Below are 16,608 nucleotides of genomic sequence, written 5' to 3' on the forward strand. Positions count from 1 at the left end.
TGCAAGGATTTATTGTATAAAGTTTATTGTAAAAAAGAATTAGAATACGTAAAAAAAGAGTTTCAAACTCTTTCTAATCAGCTAATCTATAATGGCATCTGACAACATTTTTTATTACAAGTTGAAAGTTTTTAGGTTTAAAATTAAAGCAAACAAAAAATTATTCACTTTCAACTCAGATAATATTTATTCGACATAAAATCTTTTTTTGGTGGCCTTTTGATCCAAATTTTTGATAATTGATTTTATAAAATTAAAATATTGAAAATGATATCTAAATTCTAGTTTGAACCTAAACTAAAATTTTGTTCTCAGCCATTATTATTACCAGAACAGAAACCCAACTAAATGACAGTCGATCACTAATGCTAATATATAAAACATTGCAATTTCAATAATATATAGTATAACTTTAAAGTGACGTGTTAAACGTATAATCAACTGTGGCTTTAACAAATGCTATGGCTGCCAATTCCTAAAAAAAAGTATAATTAGATATGAACATTTGTTACACATAAAACATACCCCAGCCAGTTAAGCAGATATTTTAGACAATACACATGCTTGTAAATGCTTTCTAGTTTAATACTAAAGATAGTATGAAGAAAAAAATAATATAAAAGATATATGTTATATGTTGTATATATATTTTTATTTTTCTTCATATATATTATTTTATTTATACTATAAAAGTTACATGATTATAACTTAAGTTTCAAACTTTCATACTATGAGGTGAAGTAAGCTTTTTACTAGTACTTTAAAATGGAAATAAATTAAAACACTGAAGCAGATTAAGTTTCAAAATTTATAAAAATAACAACAGTTAAGTAATAAAATAAACAGCAATCTAACAATAATATAAAATATGCATATGCCAATATATATGCAATATATTTGGTTCTGTTTGCCTAATGTTCTTTTAGAAATTTCGATAGCAAATATAATAAAAATAAATTTTCTTGAAAGATATAAGCTAATTTTACAAATATATATCTCAGTAATTATGAGTTAAAAAATAAACATTTTAAATGGCTTGATAAAAACTTTTTTTGTTTTTTAAAAAACTAAAATACTTCAAAATAAAAAATATCTTTAAATTTGAGTAAATAGTTTAAAAAAATTTTAAACAAAAATAATTTAAATCTGTTTATTTCATGTTGCTTTTTTTTTTTAGCAATTTAATTTCTTAATTTCTGCAGAGCTAATTTTTTATCAATACAGTCTTGTTTTTCTTGCAACATTTCTTCTCTTTTTGGAATGGTGCTAATGGAGAATCTTACTGAAAAAGTCTTAAGAAAGCTCTACAAATGAAGCTGAATATTGAAAAAAAGCAATTTCAGCAGGCATCAGAAGATTATTGACAGCATCAGTAACAATGTTTATAGTATAACCATTAGGTAGTTTAGACTGCGTGACATACAAAAACACATTATCATAAATATCTAAAGCTCATTGACATACAGATACATTTTCAACCCATCTTGTTGAACAAAATTTCAGAGGAAACTTATTATTTCCACAAATAGTTGATTATCTGCCCTATGAGCAGGACTATCATGAAAAAGTTTCATGATCCCATTTCAAGAACAGATGTTTCAAACTTTTTACCAATCATTGAGAATATCAAAAAACAATATATGCAATATTAAATATGAGGCAAGACGATGTGGGATGTTATTGGCTACTTTAGTTTTCCCAATAGTCATTTTTTTAGCTATAAAACTGTCAGGAAACATACTGAAACAGTAGTCCTATTTTTGAACATGATCTGTAAGAGAAATGCTGCTGTGTAATCTATAGTACCCAAAGTATTTCAGAACATTTGAGCCATAGAAAAAGAGAAAGGTGGTACTGTTGTGCTGGAAGAAATTGTTGAAACGATTGACATTAGTTGAGAAGATTTTGCTACACAGAAAACTAATAGAAATTATTCAAAAGTTATTAAAGTTGGTGTTGATGAAACAGTTGCTTGTGATAATGTATTTTTCAGTGACTTGTTAGTAAAATAATCAAATACTGTTGGTTGGCTTTTTAAAGGTGTATTTTTTAATTGCTTAGCACTTTTTTCATAACTTTTTCGTTATTATTTCTTAGGGAAAATGTTTTTCCGCATCACTACACATACCCTTTGTTTTATCATCAGCTCTCTTAAGCCAACCCCATGATGGATGACATTCAAGATTGATCCAGTCATTATCAAAGTAAGTTATTTTAGACACTTTTATCATTTCTATAATATTTACCAGGAAAAAATTAACATTGTATCAACGTAAATAAAATCATACATTTCAATAGATTTATATATTTCAATGTTACGTAACAAACTTCAGGTTATAATATAATAGCAATCATATTTTATTTTTTCATATGATTTTATGAATGTATGAAATGAATACAAATTTTTCTTTTATATGATGGTTGTGTGTGAGTTTGTTAAAAAAAGATTTATAAAAAAATTAAAAATTTTGAAAAGGAGATTTTTTTTCCCTGACTTTTGGAAAAAAAAAATTGAAAATCGCTGACTTTCCCCTGATTTCCCTGACTAGAACAAATTTCCCTAACTTTTCCCTGATTTCCAGTTGGGTAGCCAGCCTGTATATGTAATACACAAACTATAAATCATATACCTTATGCACAGTAGTAATATATGTAATACACAAACTATAAATAATACCTTGCAGAATTCTTCTAATACAATGACACCTTCAAAAAAAAAGTTTTCAGGGTCACTGAAAAAAAAAAAACTTTTGATTAAAAAACTATTAAAAAAATCAGCACAAGGCCAACTAATACAAGTGTAACTACAAGCAAAGCTACTGCAAGCACAATTATGAAATTTTATGAATTTAAATAAGTAATCAATAATTTATGTAAAAATCATAACTTTTTTTGTTCAAATTAAATTAATTGTAAAAAAATTCAGTAATTAAAAAAATCTAATAATTTACGACTAACTTATCGTGTTCAAAATTTCCAGATAATTTTCTTCGCATTGCAGTTAAAGTAGAAGAAAAATTTGGTACAGATTGCGCTCGAATTTTTAAATCATAACAAACCTAAATTTATAAAAATATTTGATACCATTATGTTTTACAAAAAAACTAATATAAGTATTGAGCAGTTTTTTACATACAAAATGTTTTAGCCACCCATATGTACACAGTTTAACATTTTAACTAATAAAACATGAATAATTGGTTGAAAATTAAATACCTTTTGTAAGATTTTATATGGTGTAAAAACAGTTTCTTTTACAAAGCCTGTATCAAAGAGGAACTCGTGAAGATATGGGTGTCGATACTGAGCAATCAATGACAACACAGAAGTAATTTCAAGATTTATATCATAAGGCTAAAACAAAAATAACTTTAGATACAACTTGAAATTTTTCTTTAACTATTTTTTAGTTTTAATACCAATGAATAAAAATTCTTTTAAGAATCTGCCATTATAGCCTACTTGATCTAAAATCCTCTGTAATCTTTGAAGAATTGTTCTAAGAAATGAACCTTCATAAAACTGAACATCCAATACATCAAGATTATTATCTGAACAATCTAACAACATTAGAAAAAAAAACTATTATTGAAAAATTAAAAAAAAATCATAAAGCTCAGTTATGCAGTTTATTTACCTTTCATGGTTGGCCATTGATACAATTTTGTTTGTAGAGCTCGCTGCTGACACTAAAAAAAAAAACACAATTTCTAGAAAAACAATAAACATTCATTATAACATATTTTTCAACAAAATCAAAAAACTTACTTGTTTGTGGGCATCTCTTAAATAACTTTCATAACTTGTTTCTGTGGAAACATCTGAACTTTTTAACGCATCTGGAAGTAACAGTAAGAATCTGAAATGAACATTTGGAAATAAAAATCTGAAATCATAATCTACTTTTGAAATACTACGTTTATAAAATAAATTCTTTCTTCAACCTACCCATTGACAGTTTTTTCAACTTTTCTTTTATTGAATGATCCCATGGATACTTCATCTAAAAAATCTCCCTGTGTTAGATACCTTTCTTCATTTGTACTGCAAACACTTTCACCTTTACTTTCATCACCATCTAAAGTCACTATTTCATTTTCATTTTCAATCACTTTACTTTTTTTTTCACCATTTTCAGAATCACATAAATGAAAACATTCATCATAATTTATTAAATGTTTGTTTGCAAGTTGTTGAGAATCAAATTCTTTTTCATCATTACTGTTTCTGAAATTCAATGCATTTATAGAAAGTTCATTTGAGTCTTCTGTAACAGTTTCTATTTTGTTCGGTGTAATGTTGTTAATAGATTCTTTTTTCAAAGCATAATTGTATTTACTTTTATTTATAATGGATTCATTTACTTTATTATTAAAATTTTTCTGAGGATTATAAACTGTATTTTTTTGAGAATCAACTTTTTTTATATCTAAATAACTTCTTTGTTTAAAATTCCTAATAATTAATGTTTCTATTATTGGCTGATATGAAAGATGAAGCAGTGCATTAAATAGACGAAGCGACTCTACAGCAAGCTGGTCAGATAAATGGTTTACTCTTTGAATAATTAATCTCCGCAGCTTATGCGGGCTTGAGCAACCTTCTGTTTCCGGATTTTGATCAGTCCCAAGCAAAATATCTGCAAATTCTACAATGATTAACAATTACAATAGCATAAAGATTATTTATGCAAAACATTATTTATATTTAAAAATAAATAAACTATTCTAATTCTGTTCTTATTATTTATTTATTCATAAATAATTTGAAAATTAAATATTTTAGTATGAAGTAATATCAAATCAAAAAACAAAATCTTAATTTTATAGAAAAACATTGAATTGAAAAAACTATCACTTTCACATTTTTTTATATTTTTGAAAAACATTTGTTAATTATCTTATAAAGTTTTGGTGTCAATTTTATTTTTATTCATTTATTAAACCATAAAAAGTCATTTTTATATATTACTAAGGTTTTTTTCTTTTATTATTTTCCATCATGGAATTAATTAGGGTTGTCCACAAATTATGTCACACAATTTTTGACCATTGTAGAACCTCCCACACCTCTCATCACAACATCGTAACTATTTATTAAAAAGTTTGGTATGAGTCACCACAATATTACCCCTCCCCCCTAAAGCATTACATTATTTATGGACGACCTCATTACAAATACTTTTTTTTTTTAACTTTAGTTAAAAGAAAAAAATATTTGTAATAGGCTTATAGTTGTTTTTTTAAATATATATTTTTCTTCAATACAAATATTGTATACAAGTTAATTGATTTTTACAAAAAATTATAATTTTTATCTTTCATAACTTATTTATGTTTTATTACACTTTTTATTACTATCTTTTATTGATGTTTTGTTAGTACCAGTTGAAAAATGGTGAAACTGATGTAATAATATCTCTGCACTAATTACTTTGTAATAATATAGGTATAATGACTTAAATAATAAAAGTCTGTCATGTAGAAGGGTTTAAAAATTAGTAGCCTAAGGTATAATAAGCTTTTATTAGTTGTACCTAGGGCCAGCAGCTATTTTACCTAGGGCTGATCTCTGAAATCGAAGATCTGAATCTGAAGTTTAACTTGATAATAAATAGATAACAAAGATAGAAACATAAATTTTATTAAAAATTTGTTTAATCTTAGATTGTTTTTAACAAATTTATATTGCGTTACTTAAAATTTCCAACATTTAAAAATGTCTACACGGCATATAAAAGTCTACACCTAAAATAAAACGCTGTTGTTTTGGTAATCCCAAAGCAACAGTGGGAAAAAAAAATGCTTTGCACCAACCAAAATTCAACAATCTACATCATGATCAAAAAAATTCTGTATCAAACAAACATATATGGTCCTAGATACAAGCAAACTACACGACCCTAGGTAAAAAACAAAAAACAACTTAATAAAGACTTAATAGCATCACAAAAAACTATTATCAAATCCAGATTACGAGGAACTTATTGATCATCGCATTTAGTATTTAAGTAACAAATAATATAATATATAGAACCTATAGAAAAGCATTTCCTATAGAATTGTTAAACAATATAAGATACCACCAGCAGCAAAATTTTACTTTAGTCCATCAAAAAGCATTTTCCGATTATAACTTGCCATGACAATGCTCTCTGAGAATCAGAATAGGATTAAAAAAAATATTTATAACTAACTACTTGACTAAAAAGCATAGCTTAGAACTTTATAGTTTTCAATTAAAGTGGGATGACCCAAGATGGTACATAGAGGCCCTAGGTACACGAACTTCCCCTACAATTCATATAAAACATATATTATATACATATTTTGTATAACACCCTCTCCTTGCACTAATCACAAAAGATTTCCTAGTTGGAACCTCCACCCCACAATATTGTGTGAAAAAGAAAAAGTTGCAACTTTTTTTGCATTAATTTAAGCTTTGTAATTTTATTTTTATTCATTTATTAAACCATAAAAAGTAGAGTAGGCTAAGTATGAGGAGGCTACTTGTGGTTATAACCCTCCTCTCAACTCTATAACTCCAAAACACGAACCTTGACGAACAAGGCGCTGCGCAGAGAAACAAGTTTAGCGCGGTACTACCAGGGACATGATGGGAATCGAACTCAGAACCTCTCGCTTATGAAGCAAGCGCTTTACCACTACTGCATTATTATTACTAAGGTATTTTTCTTTTATTATATTCCATTATGGAATTATTTGGGGTCATCCACAAATTACGTCACACAATTTTTGACCATTGTAGAACCTCCCACACCCCTCATCACAACATTGTAACTATTTATTAACAATAGTAGTAGTTTTTAAAGAGTTATAGAGTTTAAAGTTAAATTGCAAAAAAAAATTTACACCACTCTCCCACCCTCTCTTTTTTCACACATAATTGTGGGGTGGGGGGTTACATATGATAAAAATTAAGGTGAATATGATAAAAAAATTAAGGATATTATAAGTGAAGCGCTTTAATAAAAAAAAATATTTGAGAAAATATAAGCTTTATATCTATTTTTTTAAATGCTTTTGAAATTAAGATATAATTAGGTTAACTTCAACTTTAAAAAAGTTGAAATTCAATTTGAGCTATTTAAATTTTTTTGGGGGAATTTTTTGGGTGCAAACATAAGTTTTCTTAAACTTATGTTTACACTTTTCTATAGATGTTGCGTTTACTAAATGGTTATCTTAAAAAAAGATTTAAGATATGTGTTAGTAAACAGCAATTAACAACGGCTTCATGAAAATAGATGTTATTATTTTTTGTACCGCAACAAGCTATAGCTTGTGTAACCAATTCTGGTTTTGGCAGCCTACATAAAAGTTACAAATTATTTTTTAAATAAGTTAATTAAATGGGAATAAAGCCAATTTCATCGTTAATCAGCTTCAAGGTTTTTAGATTCAAAAATTTTATCCAATCTTGCTTTGAAACTATTTACAGTTGTGGCACTGACTGTTTTTAGGCAATTTATTCCAAGTGTTCACCACACGATTTGTAAAAAACTGACATTGCTCTGGTGACGCTGTTCATTGTTTTTTATTAACTCTCTAACTAACTTAAAGTTATGACCTCGCGTTCGACTTTAAATTTTTATTTAAAGTCGTAAAAATTTCTGGATAAGAGAGCAAACTTACGTTGCACCAATTTACAATATCAAAGCCATTTATTATTTTAAAACACTGTATTAGGTCACCTCGAACTCTACGGTCTACAAGAAATTGAATACCCAAAATTTAATTATTTTTTTGTAATCCAATTTTCTGAGTGATTGAATCAAACAAGTTGCTTGGTGCTGTACTTTTTCGATTAAAGTTATGGCATTTTTTTTGGTGAGGTCGATATTGCAAATTCCAAATGAGGTCTCACAAACGCTGTAAACAATGTTTTGAGAAATTTGCTATCCATATAGGTGAAAGCCCTGCTTACCATTCCAAGTATTTCATTTGCTTTATTTGATGCATACATAACTTGACTACAATATTTTGTCTTACTAGATAAAATAACACTTAAATCCTTTTCATCATTTGTACTGCATATACATATTATTTCATTTGCTATTGATGGAATTGTATAATTGTGATGTTTGTTTGATTTGCAAAGATGCATTACTTTGCATTTTGACTCATTCAAGTAAAGAAGCCATGTTTGGGACCATTTTGCTATTTTATTTATGTCATTTTGTAATACATTTATATTGTCGATATTATTTATTTTTGCTAATAATTTAGTATCGTCAGCATACAATTTATTTACACTTTTTAATAGTTCTGGCATATCATTAACATATATTATAAATAAAATAGGACCTAGGATCCTTGCGGTACACCACTCCAAACCTCTTTCCATTCTGATAAAAATTCTGCCATTACCACTTTTTGTCAACGATTTTTTAAAAAAGATTCAAGCCACTTTAAAGTGTGACTGATAATTCCATAAGCCGACAATTTCTAAATTAAATATCTATGCAGAACAACATCAAAGGCTTTAGCAAAATCCATGAATACCACATCAACCGCATTTCCTTTAGATAATGAATAGGTAATAAAGTCCATTGTTTCAATCAAATTAGTTGTGTTGTTTATGTTTTTATTAATTGTATTAGTTATGTTTTTGTTAAATTCTTTATGCAAATTTATCATTCCCTCCCCTGCTAATATTCCTATTTTTTGTTATCATTTTTATAACAAAATTTAAAAATAAACCAATAGAAATTGTAATGTATGACTTTTATACTTTTTAATAAAAAAATAATTTAAAAAGTGCAAATAATTTTTAAAAGTTAAACTTTAAAGTTTTAAACTAGCAAAGTTTGTTAGTGTCTAAATTAAAACTTTGGTGGGCCCTAGATATAATGGTTTTTGATTAACTTTGGTTTTGTCAAAAATCTCTTGCTCTTTCTGTTAATTTATATAAACAAAATTGAATATGTACCAAAAATATCTATCCACTACTGTTAAGTAGAGCCTCACCATGAGCCAGTACATGAGATGTGATAAGTTTTAAACATCTTGTTAAAATGGCTGTCACTGTTATTGCACATGGTTCTGAACTAAAAAGAAAATTTTATAATGTATATATTATGGTATTTTCAAATTAGTAAAACAGTAAAAAAAAAATTGTTTTTGACATAAAAAATTAAAAATTTCATATCTTTGCATAATTGTGATTTGAGGAGAGTTTTTTATAATTATAAAAAACTCTACTCAAGCAGAAAATGTGTACAAACTTTGATCAGGCCTAAATACCAGCTCAATAATAATGTCATAAGGTTAAAGTTAATGTTGTAGTTGTTATGAATTATAGCTTAAAGTCAGTTGTTGTATGATTTCTTTTTGTAAAAACTGTTCCTGATATTATTATTACATTCCTCTTGTAATTTTTTTTTTACAATTTCATAAATGTAATCTTTTACTGTGTTAAAGTTGTGGGAAAAATAATTTCAATAAAATATATCAGTTAACACATTGTAAACTTTCATTAGGTTTTGTACTCTGTTGTATGCTCTGTACCTTTTTTATTTTTAAGCAAGTAGAATACTTTCAGATGTTTAACATGTTTTATGCATTCAATACCATAAGCATTGAAAACTCTTAATGAGATTAAACATAGGCTGTGTATTTTTTCTAAGATTATTATCGTATGTTATGAAAGTCATGTAAAAACAATGAAAGTATAATAACAAAGAATAATAAAAAATCTCAGAACAAAAACAAATTATTACAAAAATACATTAAGTTTAAAAATACATTATCAGATAAAAATATTAAGTAAACAAATTATAAAACAAATTTGATAATTTAAATAACAAATTTTTATTAAAATTACTATTTTTTTTATTGCAAAAGTTTAAAAGTTAAATCATTAATTTATAGAAATAATTTAAGAAACTTAAATAATTTGTAGAAAAAAAAAAGAAAAGAAAACCACAAGTGCATGCAAAAATATACAACTTCAAAGCAACAGCCACAGTATTTTAATTTTAAGCATTCGCTGAGCATTTATTATGCACATGTGTAGCTCAAAAAACAACAACATTGCTATTTTGATTTTTTTTTGAAAAGGACAGTAACCTAATAAAAAACATGTCACATGATAGAGCCGAAAATATTAATCCTCAAAAATATCACCGAAATATTTCACAACCGAAAAATTTAGAACCGAAAAGTATACTTTCATTGCAGGATCGAATTACAAAATCCTTTCTTGCGTCGAAAGTTTTAGAACCGAATTTTACAACCAAAAAAACTTGGATCGAATTACAAAATTTTTCATTTTTTATTTTAATTTAACTTAAAAACTTTATTTCATGACTTTCGATCGAAAATTCGATCAAAATTTTTTTGGTTCTAAAATTATTTAAGACACTTCGGTTGATAATTCGATTGAAATTTTTTCGGTTCTAAATACAATTATAACTTTCGATCGAAAATTCGATTGAAATTATTTCAGTTCTAATTTTTTTTGTGAATATTTTCGGTTGTGTAATAAATTTCTCATATTCGGTTCTAAATTGAAATTTACAATTCGGCTGAATCATAGGACGCCATAAAAAAGAACAAATTTTTGCTATAAAGTTTAGTTACCAGATCCCTTAATTTAAAAATAGATAAAAGTGTTGCCAAGTAAAACATATTTCATTTGAAACAATTAAATTTATTACTTTTTGGTTATGCATTACATTTTTTATGCTTTAAAGCTTTGCATATTTTGAAAAAAGAAGATATTACCTTTATAACAAAAAAAAAAATTAACCTCCAGTTACTTTTAAAGTTTAAAAACACTGCAAATCAAATCTTATATTTTAGCAATAAATATACATAAAAAGTGAGTCTCATGAAACAAAACTAAGAACATTATGCAGAATATGTGGAGAAAGTCTAAGTGATGATGTTTTTTTCACAAAACATCTTGTTAGAATAGAATTTTATTTTTTTATCCAAACCAATAAGGACCACCCAAATGTACATCATCAAAAAATGTGTCATAGATGCTTTTCAAAATTAGGAAATATTGAAAAAGATTCTAAAACTGAACTAAAGTTAAGACCTTGGCCTAACAATTGCAATCTAAATGTTTGCTTTAAAGCCAATAAAGGAAGGGAAAAAAAAAGAAAAAGATAAGTGGAAGACCTTTAAGTATTACTATAGTAATAATATTTGGACTAGACACACAATCAATAACATACTATCTAAACTTTTAACTCGAACAGCATTTAATCTTAAACTACAAGATATTAACCACATCTTAAATCCTCATATGAATCTTATCATTGGCAAACTAATATCAAAAACAAATGGGCTCTAATGTTTCTTTTCTATTCCAAGTGATAGGTTAATTTTGTCAAAAAATTTCAATTGAAATGAATGTGAACAGTATGCAAGCAAGGTTGTGGTAGATTGTTTAAAGTCACACAACTGTCAGAATGTAAGAAACATTAAAACTTGTCAGATAACACCAACATAAACATCAACAACATCATCACTATCAACATCATAGTCATCAACTTCACGAATAAACACTTCAAATATATTTGGATTGGATTCAACAAGTGTTATAACAAGGAAAATTGAAGATGCTGCTCTACAATAAAAAAAAATGTCTCAAACAACATCCAACATAATTGAATTTCCGACAGGAAATTACCGAGGGCCTAGACTGTTGATGACGACATTGAAATGCGATCATTTAAGACACTAGATTTATCTCTAGAAAAATATAACAACCATGGGGCAGATCCTAAGTTTTCCAAGAAATGAGACAATGTTATTTATTAATGGTTGTTCAATGTGCCATCATTGATCAGGTGCTTTACTTTTATTCATTATTATTCGCAAATTCACATGCACAATCTTTTATTCAATAAAACACAATACAAGTTATTTGTGGGGTAAATGTAAATGGTGGTTTATGGAATTGTGAATAATAATAAAAATTTAAACCAGCTAAACGCTTGACGTGAGGAGTTTAATGCATACGTAGAGCACCATTGCCAAAAAAATCAAACGAGTATTTAAGAACTTGAATATAAAATACCTGTTATAAAAGAAGCACTTAAAATACAAATACTTTTTAACCCTGAAAATGAAGAAGATATCAAAGAAGTTTTTGAACGCAAAAGAAAGAACAGGTAACTATTTTAAAATTTATTATTCACTAAAAATATTTGTTGGTAGTTAAATCAGTTGCTATTCTACATATAATACATATTTCACAATTATTTTATTTGTTAAATTAGGAGAAAAGTATCCTTGAACTTTGCAACTCGATACAAAAAAAAAGTTGAACTTGGGTTACTGATATATACAAGGAAACTAACGAAGTAAAAACTTCAAGGTACTCTTCTCTAAATTTAGAATTTGTCACAAGCTTATTAACTCTTGCAATCAGTTCAATGAAGATAACAAACAGCACCTTGGTATGTCATATGTAATTTTTTTGACAAAACACAATAAATATAGACAATCATTTTTGTTATTTGATCATTAACTTTGCTTTATATTGCTTCATATGCTGGAGTACCATGCATTATCTTTTATTAGAAAATGGGGAGTAGGACTTGATACTTATGGAACGCAAAATGGAGAGAGTATTCATGAAGAAATAAACCGCATGAAAAGTACTTACTGGCATATGAAGGGGGCATGTAGATTAAAAAGCATAATGAATGAGAATTTCATAAAAAACCACACAACTGTAAAAAAATACCAAAAAAAAAACTCAGCCTAGATAGAGAAAAATTTTAGATACTGAAAATAATTTGATAAAATATTGTAAAATGGTTTAAAAATAATAAATGGCAATATTAAAGCATACATAATATTTCTGTCAGTACTTTTAAGCTTTCAAATAAAAAGAATTTACCAATTTTTAAAATTACATTATCACAAAAAAAATTAACTGGGTTATGATTTTTGCTTTAAATATGATTTGCAAACTATTATACTTTAAAATAAAAAGATCAAGGTATTGACTAAAAAATTCACAACTTTTGAATATAGACCATAATATAAGTACAGGTTAAACTTCAACTGAAAAACAACAAAGCTTCATTTTAGTTCCACATCTATTCTCTTCATAAAATTATTTAAATGATAGCTTTGATGACACATACCATATCTAAAATATTGTTTTGACATCATTATCCTTAGTATTATTAGTAACTTAGTATTATCCACAAATAAATCTTATTTGAGGTGTAGACAACTTAATTAATAATTCTTTGTTTACCCGCGAACATTATTGATTACCAACATATGAGCAAAATATGTGCTATATTTTGCTCAAAATGATGAGTATTTTGCTCACCACAATGTAGTAAAGGTCTGTTGAGTAAAGCATGTCCGAAACCAGAACAAAAATAAAATATATTAAGTATGGTTAAAAAAAAAAAAAAATTAGAAAAAGGAAAAAGTTTATTGACTTTTATAATTACTTTATCACTTAATAATAATATTAATAAAAATAATAATAATAATAACAATACAAATTACAGATATAAATTTTATAATGACTAGAAACCATGATGTTCTTACGTTTGAGAAAGTCCTGGTTCAATAGCTGTCAATATAAATCTTTCACGTATTGATGAAGCCAGTGCCCTTGTAACTAGCTTAAAAAACATGTAAAAACATTTAATACTCAAATATTTTTGTAAATTTTTATGGTTGGTAATTGTTATGATGATTAGAGGTCAGTATTATTTATATCTGTATATAATCAAAAATAGTTCTTTAAAAATATTATACATTATACTTATTTATATTTAAATTAAAAATAGTTAAAAATTATTAAATTAAAAAAAGAAAAGTTAAAATATAAGTTATAAAAATTCATCTTTAAAAAAAATCAATTTTAGACTTGTTGGCACCAATTACCAATTTAAAATTTCTGTTAAGTTTTAGTTGAATGAAAATTCAATTTAGCTAGATGGTTATTTAAAAAAATTAGAACTGGTTTGACAGAATATAATAAAAATTTAATAAATCATTAAAAAGCAACTTGAGTTCCTTAAAAATGCAAATAAGATACACCAATATAAATAATATCATAAAGATATATAAACTTAAATTTAAATTGTTGTCACAGAACAAACTTAAATTTATTTGCAAATAATCATAAAAACCTGATAAAATCTAAAAACTAGGTTGTTTTTTTTTTTTGGCTTCTTCAATATTTTGCTAAAAAAAAAAAAAAAAACTTACTGGATGTGCTTCTAAACTTAGTTGATTAATGTAATCCAACCATGACAAAAATGCAATGAGCTGTCTTTTACCGGGAAATGAAGATACCATTTGATCTTCAAGGTCAAATCTTAAACAATAAATTATTTTAGTAACAATTTTTTTTAACTCAAAATAGAAATTTAGAAACCCAGGATTTAAAAAAAAAAAACATTTAATAAAAAGAAAATGACAATGTAAACTATTATCCTCCACAATCGATGCAGTAGTGGTGTAATGGCAGATGGCTTGCCTCATAAGCAAGAAGTTCCTAGTTTAATCCCCACCATGTTCCTGGTAGTACTGCGTTCAACTTGTTTCTCCCTGCAGCAGCCTTGTCTGCCAAGGTTTGTGTTATAGCGTTGGGAGAGGGTTGTAACCATAACTAAAGTAGCCTCCTCGACTGTAGTGGCCTTCATGGCTTTGAGAAGGTGAATTAAAAAAAAAAAAATCCAAAGTTCTTAATACAAATAAGATAACTGAAAATTAACTGTGTTCAAGGGGTTTTTTGATAAACCCTTATAAGAAACAAAGTTCCTACCTGAAATTTTAAGTATCTAAAAATGCTAATGCAATTTATTTTCTGGTTTATTTTATAGCTCCATAATTTTAGCAATATCTTAAGTTTTATCATATTATTAGAATACTTTTATCTTTAAAAAAAAACTGTTATAAATTAATCTCAGAATTTTTTTCTTGCCATTTTAAATATTCTCTTCAAATAAACAACAACTTTTCTGACAATTTTACTTAGTGAATATGAATTTATAAAACACGCATATAATAATGTTTTCCTAAATTAATTAACAATTAAGTTTAAATTAACGAATAAAAATCAAATATTAATAATCAGAAGGAAAAAAAAGAACAAATATCATTTCTTTTAAATTATGTGTATTATTAATAACTTTTATCACATGGTGTAACTTTTCATTTAACTACCTACATTTAATTTTAAACTATTTTTCATAACTGGTTATGAACATTATATTTAATTACCCCCATGTTGCAGTTAATTGGTTTAAATCAGCAGGATCAATAACAGCTGGTAAACTTTTGAAAAGCTTTGAAAGTTGATCAGCCTAAAAATATAAGTAATTTTATAAGGTACATTTCAAGTATAGAAATTCTTTGTAGCTTTTATAAAATATTATAAAACCAAATTTACTTTGTAGGTCATGTAATGCGAAATTGAAACAATGAAAAATTACACAATTCAATTAAAAATTTAACAAATTAAGCAAAAACTTTGAAGTCTGTACACTAAAATTGATTTATAAAAAAAAAAAAGTTGAATCTAGAATTAGAAAAACAATAAACCTTGGATTCCCAAAAAGACACAAGTTGGATCAGCTGTTAGATATCATATGTTGCAAGTGTGAAATTATTTTGTGAAACAAGTATTGTTTAAACAGTTCTTTTTGTGTCAATTAAGAACATATTCAGTGTAGTTTTAAAATTGACGTGAAAGTCCGGAAAATTAGAAAAAAAAAAAGAAAAAAAAAAAGCAAACTACAATATTGTGGAATGTTTCTTTGAAGATGATTCAGATATCAACAAGTAAAAGATTTCCAAAAGTTCACTTCAAAATATTAGATGGAAGAAAAAACTATACAATAAGTCACACTGCAGAGATTTCAATGAGATACAAAAGTTCACTAATGACAACAATAGCTGTAGTTTTATCATTTCTTCTAGACCTTATTGAAGCAAAGAATTCAGTGAAAATATCACTGTGATCTATAAGTCCTATGATGGAAGATATTTTACTCATTTCACTTCTACTCTACATTCTCACAAACAAACAAGTTAAAGAAGCCACATTTGCTCTTTACAACTATATGTTTCAAAGGGCAATACACGAGTCCCTAGAAGCTATCAGAGTAGATTCAATCATTCAGAAGGAAATTACTCTGGTCAATTTGTATACTGCATTGTAATGTATTACCAATGAGACATAATTGCTTAACTGGATGGGCTAACTAGCTCATATGATGGCTCCATTAAAAAGCCTTTATTTGAAGTTAATAAATAAACTTGAGACATTTGCACCTATAGAACTGCTTGAACTCTTGAATAAGAAATATGAAAAAAATTTTATTGATGATGCAGCTTTTTGTTATAAGCTGATACAATGTTTATCTAAAGGAAAGATGAACACTTTTCGAAAGCAAAGTATGGAATTATTTGCCACAGCAGATGGTTTACCACAGCAACTGTTTCCTGGTATATACTTATACAAAACTATTGTACCACTTGTGAGCGGTATTCAGAACAGTTAATTAAAAACACTGATTGGTAAAGTAATTTTGTTTCAATAGGTTGTTTTGTCATTAAAAAAATAGTAATGTTGTTGTCAATTAGT

The 16,608-nt window shown here is 26.6% G+C and overlaps 1 protein-coding gene across 1 annotated transcript in view; it reads right to left on the reverse strand.

The window, feature by feature from the left end:
* Nucleotides 1-389: 389 nt before the first annotated feature.
* Nucleotides 390-16,608, reverse strand: part of LOC100213224 (FHF complex subunit HOOK interacting protein 2A) — a 47,528-nt gene continuing 31,309 nt past the window's right edge. Inside the window, exons 9-20 of the mRNA XM_065793611.1 lie at nt 15,243-15,325; nt 14,226-14,334; nt 13,557-13,633; nt 8,994-9,073; nt 3,949-4,648; nt 3,769-3,859; nt 3,638-3,689; nt 3,463-3,560; nt 3,217-3,354; nt 2,959-3,059; nt 2,678-2,732; nt 390-475 (exon numbers count right to left, since the gene is read on the reverse strand). Of these exons, the coding sequence (XP_065649683.1) occupies nt 413-475; nt 2,678-2,732; nt 2,959-3,059; nt 3,217-3,354; nt 3,463-3,560; nt 3,638-3,689; nt 3,769-3,859; nt 3,949-4,648; nt 8,994-9,073; nt 13,557-13,633; nt 14,226-14,334; nt 15,243-15,325 (1,647 nt within the window). The 3' untranslated portion in view covers nt 390-412. The remainder of the gene's footprint in view (nt 476-2,677; nt 2,733-2,958; nt 3,060-3,216; nt 3,355-3,462; nt 3,561-3,637; nt 3,690-3,768; nt 3,860-3,948; nt 4,649-8,993; nt 9,074-13,556; nt 13,634-14,225; nt 14,335-15,242; nt 15,326-16,608) is intronic.

This window comes from Hydra vulgaris, chromosome 03 (genome assembly GCF_038396675.1).
Source record: "Hydra vulgaris chromosome 03, alternate assembly HydraT2T_AEP".
NCBI lineage: Eukaryota > Metazoa > Cnidaria > Hydrozoa > Anthoathecata > Hydridae > Hydra > Hydra vulgaris.